This window comes from Oryzias latipes, chromosome 14 (genome assembly GCF_002234675.1).
Source record: "Oryzias latipes chromosome 14, ASM223467v1".
Lineage (NCBI taxonomy): Eukaryota > Metazoa > Chordata > Actinopteri > Beloniformes > Adrianichthyidae > Oryzias > Oryzias latipes.
The window spans coordinates 14,051,428-14,058,244 of record NC_019872.2 but is presented as its reverse complement, the minus strand read 5'-3'; the positions used below and the strand labels follow the sequence as shown (position 1 = coordinate 14,058,244).

General features: G+C 35.9%; 1 protein-coding gene across 1 annotated transcript; it reads left to right on the top strand.

Annotated features, from left to right (window-relative positions):
- Nucleotides 1–5,351: 5,351 nt before the first annotated feature.
- Nucleotides 5,352–6,792, top strand: LOC101165663 (lipocalin). The gene is made up of 6 exons (XM_004076356.2): nucleotides 5,352–5,519; nucleotides 5,811–5,950; nucleotides 6,053–6,132; nucleotides 6,204–6,317; nucleotides 6,391–6,492; nucleotides 6,578–6,792. The coding sequence occupies exons 1-6, from the start codon at nucleotides 5,427–5,429 to the stop codon at nucleotides 6,595–6,597; spliced, it is 549 nt and encodes a 182-aa protein (XP_004076404.1). The 5' UTR covers nucleotides 5,352–5,426; the 3' UTR covers nucleotides 6,598–6,792.
- Nucleotides 6,793–6,817: the final 25 nt, after the last annotated feature.

The window sequence follows — 6,817 nt, the reverse complement described above, 5'->3', positions numbered from 1 at the left end:
TTTTATGTATGCCTTTCTCAAAACAATTTGTACAAACAGCAAAACACTATGGATTTCTTGCAAAAGCCTGTAACTTGCTCAAAATCTTGAGGTCATCTCTCAAAACTAAGTCTTTATGTCATTGAACATGTCAGTGCCATCAGAATGTCAAGTCCTTGTGTCATTGTCCACGAACAAGACAGTCAAATGACTTAGTCATGTTGTCAATATAACTGTGTACTTTAGAGGGAGGTTGTGATGTAAACTATGGCTAAAGTTTTGATGACAATTATTGTAAATTGTAAGTTACACCTTTTTTGTTTGATTGCAAGAGACTGGACAAGATTCCCATTTACACTTTTATTGTTCATATTGTAATTTGTTGACAGACCATGTCATACCAACATAGAAAAAACCCACTGCAAACAGTAACACAAAGGGAAAAAAAAGATAGGACAATATTCTGTACAACAGTACAGGCAGTGCAGTAGGAATTGATGTGGTCTTCCTACACCTCTTGTCGTTCCTGTATGTTAGGCCACAAATTCTCATCCACATCACAGCAAATATCCTCTCTTGCAATGCAGCGTGGAAAGAATCTTTTAGAGTGTCTTATCCAGCCTCTGCAGGCGTCTGCTGTGATTTAGACAAAAACATATAATGGAGATGTATAGAAATATGTTTGTCACAATATGACAACTTGGTCAACCATTTTGCAGTTAATGACTTATACGATGAACTAATGACTAGTTGTTTTGAGGAGTAAGACTATTGCACAGTGAACTATATAATACATTTTGATCAACATGACATAAACAATTGATAATGTAGCAAAGAGCAGAGAATTGTACATAATCATTTGCATGGATGTACCAAAGCAATTGCAACTTGTTCAAAGAAGTGAGAAACTGCTAATATGATGTGCACAAGTGACATCATGATGTGAAGATTGAACAATTAGTTTTGGGAATTTCATTCTGATCTGAGAATTGTACTAAAGCGACTGAGAAAAACTGTAAAATGTTGAATGAGCCCTAAATTTATTTAAAATAGTTTGAAATGGTTTATTATAAGCAAACAAGTAAGAATAATACACAAAAACAATACAATCAGCAGTTACACATTTATACAAAGACGTATCAAACTTAAGATAATTAGACATAAAATTAAAGATTGCTTGAAAAGGAGTGGAAGGAAGCAAACTTATATAATGCCACCCCTGTTCTACCGAAACCATTTTTATTATATGATTTATCATTATCCGGTTCATAACTTTTATCAGACAGAAATAAGAATCCTTAGGTATCAATAAAGCACATAACAAAGATGAATTACTTAATTATTGTGTAAAATAGACATAACTATTTTAGAAATCAACATAGCAAATGCAGATCAGTTATCTAAAATATCATTATTCAATCCAAAAAACAAATCCTGATTTATAAAATCAATTTATAAGGAATTAAACAAAAACCAAAAAACCGCGAGATGCACTGATTATGAAGTTTAACAGATCTTTTAGGCACAGATGCCATAATGTTTGCTATAGGTACAAATACAACAGGGTTATTTTGCTAGATGCATTTAAAGTAATTTTAAGAAGCTAGACACAAAAAAGGAAAAAGAACAGCAAAAGGATTTAGCTGTTGGCGTTAGTTACGGAGTTACACAGAGTTCTAAGTTTTTCTATGTTAATGATTTTTGTCTTTTAACTTAAAATATGCTTGAAAAGACTGTCAGGAAAGGCTTTTTTGTTGTCGTGTCTATCGATTGATGCAATGAAAATGAAAAACCAATCTTCCCTGTAACCAAATTCAATTTTTTTTTAACATTTCAAAATACCTCTTTGCTAGGCTCCAAAACAATGATAATGCATATGGATCCTCATGTAATTCCCATCATTCAGCTTCAGTCTTAAAAGGTTTTTCATTTCTGCTGCCACCTGGTGCTTTTTTCTGTAACAGTACCACCTTTCATTGTAGAAAAAACCTAAAGGGAAAAGCTGAACTGTTGAAAATTGAGACAAATAGCAAACTCAGTTCAATAAGCTGACAAAATACAATGTTCTGGTTCACCTTTCAGATAAAAAGATTATTTTATAACTGACTCACATTTGATTTGAAGTCAGACAATTTAGGTTTCACTTTGTTTGGGTGTTGAGTTAAATTTACTTCATTTACAGTATTAACCAAATTCATCTGATGGAAAAGTCTGATGGAAACTCTTGACTGAAAATTAAATTAGGTCCAGAGCATTAAAAGCTCAAAAATGTAGACATATACGTGTCTTTTAAATAACAGTAAGGAAATATTGATCTAAAAATGCATTTAATTTTACAAGCAAAACAAATGGCTCTAAACCCAACACTGTAATTGCATTTTCCCGTGATGCAACTGTATTTCCAGGATTCTGCAACAACAAGCTGTTACTCCACAGAGTTTGTCACAATGCATTTTTCTTTTTATAAGTGAGATCTGATAATGATGAAATAAAAACATTGTTTGGCACGACGTTTAAATGTTGGTTTATAATGGCCTCCTGTTCAAACGGGCAAAGTATGCATGTTGCAGTACTTCTGCAGCTGAACCTCTTTGGAACTTTGGCACCGATTAGTTGTCTCTGAACTCTGTGGAAGTTTAGACTCATCAACTCAAAGCTTTTACATGCAAATGCATAGCCTAGATATTTTTGAAAACATTAATATTAAATATAATACAACTAGGAAGAAACATAAAAAGAAATTGAAGATTAGAGACTGTGTAAAAATTACAAAGGTTTTTGTACATTTAAATTGCTGCCTTTGCTGTTCCTCTATGAGATGATGCCTCTTTCACAATATCTCTTCCTCTATAATGGAACAGCCTTTACCTTGGTCATAACAGAACCCAAAAGTTTGATCATATTGGAGTTTGTGGAAGTCCTAAATTCAACCACAGGTTTCCAGTAATAAACATTTTTTTTGCATGGGTGATCTACAATCTGAGAGTCCAGGTTTTACTCATGAATCCATTTGTAAAATAATTTGACTTCTGCTTACTTATATTATAAAGAGGTATAAAAACAATCCATGTCAAAGAAAAACCTTGCAATTTTCCGCTTTGCAAAAAATAAATACAATGTTTTGGATTTGGGATGCTGTTTCTGTTTGATAAAAAGAATAAAAAAGTATTGGAACCTCACTCTAATTGCAGATGTACATAACCGATTGTATTTGTGCAGGAAAAAAATCTGATATCATACTAAGAAAGATAACAAAAATTTGGAAGTTTTAACAACACATTGTTATCAGAAACACAGGTGTGATTTATACAAATCTATACACCTATGTGCTCCTGTAGTGTAAAATTCAAACTCCTAAAAAATGTCAACAGTTCTTAGAGTGCACTTTCCCACTGTCTCACTCCAAGGCTCTGGCTCATCATGTCATCCTGCTTGTTTTAACCTGCCCTTTTTCAGACAGGTTTGGCCTTGATCCCCTGTAATTATGGGCCTAGAAATTTTCCAGACTATCAGTAAAAAAAAGTACAGTCGTATATTTATATAATATTGTATATCGAGGACTACAACACTTTTCCTTCAGAAGTGTGAAGAAAACCAACAACATATTTGAAATAATTTGGATGTCCAATAATTTGCTGAACAAAGCTAAAAAAAATAACAACAGAACTTTTAGAATAGTTTTATCTGCTTGATGTCGAAAAAAATCAGATTTACGCCTTTTGTTCTATTTGAATTGATAGTAAATTAACCTATTATGAGGGGGGATTTCTTCCAACAGCAGCGATGCCTCTGATTTAATACGGCTTCTTTTTCAGTCATTTTTGAATGTCTCTTGGTACATCTACCGCCCCCACAGGTGAAGGTTGGAATTGCAACAACCATCCTTGCAAGACACTTTTATTCAAACAAATTTACAAATTGGGAAAATAATTAATAAAAACTGAGTCAGTTGTGAGGGTTTTCTGCTTGCAGAATACCCAGTCCCTGAACCTTACTTTACAGGGTCATGTAAATGTTTTTGCAATATACTTGTCAATGAATATGTATGTGATTTCTACAGCATGAATTTGAAGGGGCTGCCCCACTGGTGGGGCCAGTAAATTTCCAAGTGAGACTTTTTTCCACCAATAGGAAAGACTTCTAACGTTATCCTGCAATGACCCCAAACCATTTGACTTATTTGAAGATGTTTCATTTGGATTTTAACTTTCATTTTCTTTCATTTCCTATTCCGTTTAGTCTCTTTTGGGGTCACGGGGCTGCCGGAGTCCGTTGCAGGGTAGAATGTTCACACACCAATTCACTCTCACACCTATGGACAATTTAGAGTTGCCAATAAACCAATGAAGCATGTTTTTGGACCGTGGGAGGAAGCCGGAGATCCCGGAGAGAACCCACGCATGCACGGAGAGAAAATCCACACAGAAAGGTCCCCCATTGATGTTAGGGAAACATGCTTTTACTAATTTTTCTTAGAATGTCACAAGAAACAGCTTTTTAAACAAGAACCTGCAGACATACTGGGGTGTTTTATGTTGAGCGATCTATAGAACAGGATCATCTTAAAGAAATATGTTCTCAAAACCCACTTTATTTCTTTTATTATTAATGATTAAAAACATTGTACATCGGTTGGATCATGGCTAGAGGCAAATTTAAGTTGCACAACTTCAGAAGAGTTGCTCAACCTCTTGTACGTTTATTGTTTTCCATTGTGCTACATATATTTAAGAGATTATTAGTAATTTATTATTTTTATCTTGTAAAGATATCTGATAACTTTACCTTAAATACTTTATTTTAATCTTAATAGATAATTTAAACAACTGTAAGATTCTGAAAATTTGCTCATTCTGGTCATTAAAATATACAGTATCTTTGGGTCATTTTAGGATTTATTTTGTCAAATCAGGGAAACGACTGAACTTCTGGCAACTTTGGCAACCCAAAGTAGCACAGCACTGGGATCTGATATGCAAGAGTGTTCATGTTTGTGTTTTCCTGATAACAAATGCTGACATGTGAGTTTGATTCTGTGCTCTGCTCCACAGAAAGCCCTGGAGTGCTGCGTGCACAGCCTTGTTTACCACCTCTGGACTGTGTTTTCAAAAGCACACAGTCCAAAACCCAAAATGATTGATATCATTTTGATTGAAAAGCTTCAACCCAAACGGAACTATGAGAATATGAACCCCACCCACTGTTATACAACTTGTGTATTTTTCACCTCTTATATAGTCAACTAAGCCAATTTTTACCATGTGAAACGGTATGCGTTTGCCTGAAGCTTTTCATGTTTGAACCCAGACCAGTTCTTGGGGGGTGGGTATGAGGGTTGGTACAAAGGATGTTCACCCACTCTCCCCTATATAAGGTGACAACAGGCAGAAGCTCCTGCGTGGACCGACACATCTTCATCCACGCTCTAACCCCACTCTGCAGCAGCCATGACCTCTGTGCTCATCCTGCTGGGAGCCGTGCTCTGCTCCCTGAGTGTCTCCTCTGAAGTCGTACCTCAGGCAGACTTTAACTTACAGGAGGTAAGATTTGAGCCAAATGGCAGGACTTTTTTGCTTATTTCAATAACTAATTATACTTTCATATCTCCACACGTGTTTGTTTCTATGGAATCAGATTTAAATTCGGAATTTCATGCATTTAAAGGACAAAAAAAAAGTGTGGAAAAACTTGGGTCGACCTTACAAATAAAAGAATTTAGTCATCTGCAAAGAATCACACACAATAACTTGTCACATTATATCACAAGCCAAATGCTTTTAACTCTGACCCTTTTGGTCTAGTTTTTCATGTAGTTTCTCTGGCGTTTACAGATGGCAGGGAAGTGGTATACAGTAGGATATGCCACCAATGCTCAGTGGTTTGTAAGCCGCAAAGCAACGATGAAGATGGGAACAGCCATGCTAAAACCAACTGCAGAAGGAGACTTGGACATTGCCTCCTCTCGTCTCAAGTGAGCATACGCGTACAATTGAGAACGTGATCGCAGATTAAACAAAATATTTCTAAAAATTATGTAATGAAGTCACTTATAAGGTTTCGTGATGTTTTTCAGTTCTGATGGCACTTGCAGGAGAAAGAACAAACTTGCGAAGAAAACAAGCATACCCGGGAAGTTCTCATATTTCTGTCAGAGTAAGTGAAGCCAAACATTGATGCAAAAAACATTATATCCATGCTTTCATATCTGTTTATTTTTTTGTCAGGATGGGGGAGTTTGAATGACATAACTGTGGTTGACGTCAAATATGACGAGTATGCCGTGATCCACACCCTCAAAACAAAAGGAGATGATGTCTACAGTGCCGTCAAACTCTATGGTAAAGTCATCTGTAAAGTCAGACTCTGTCCTGTAAACTCAAGTCAGTCAGTGTTGCATGTGTTGCTTCACAGGCCGCAGTCCTGACCTCAGTGCTGAGGTGTTGGCGAAGTTCAAGCGGGTCTCTTCGGCGAGTGGCATCCTGCCAGACAACATTGTTCTGCTTCCCAAAAACGGCAAGTTTCCATCACTCAGAAATCTTCTAAAACAATCCAACACTAGTACGACTTCTAATCCCTTTTAATTTGTTTTTGTTAACAGGGGAGTGCACAGATGCCTAACTTTCTGCTCTTGCTAAGGAGTGAGGGATACCAGCTGAGGAATCTCACCTTCTGAACTCATAAAGCCACCATCATAAAGCAAAATGTCATTACTACTCTACGCACTATGCTTGGTTTGATGAGTCAATGCTTTGCTTTCATTATCAAAAATGTTGTGCTGAAGGCTTCCACCAAATAAAACAAACATTTAAAATACTTTGCTTTATTATCTTTTTTAAAC

Bases quoted from the DNA above. Each gene is read 5' to 3' on its own strand.
- LOC101165663 (XM_004076356.2), top strand. From the start codon at position 5,427: ATGACCTCTGTGCTCATCCTGCTGGGAGCCGTGCTCTGCTCCCTGAGT. The intron at 5,520-5,810 runs GTAAGATTTGAG...TGGCGTTTACAG, and splicing joins CAGACTTTAACTTACAGGAG to ATGGCAGGGAAGTGGTATAC. The intron at 6,318-6,390 runs GTAAAGTCATCT...GTTGCTTCACAG, and splicing joins CAGTGCCGTCAAACTCTATG to GCCGCAGTCCTGACCTCAGT.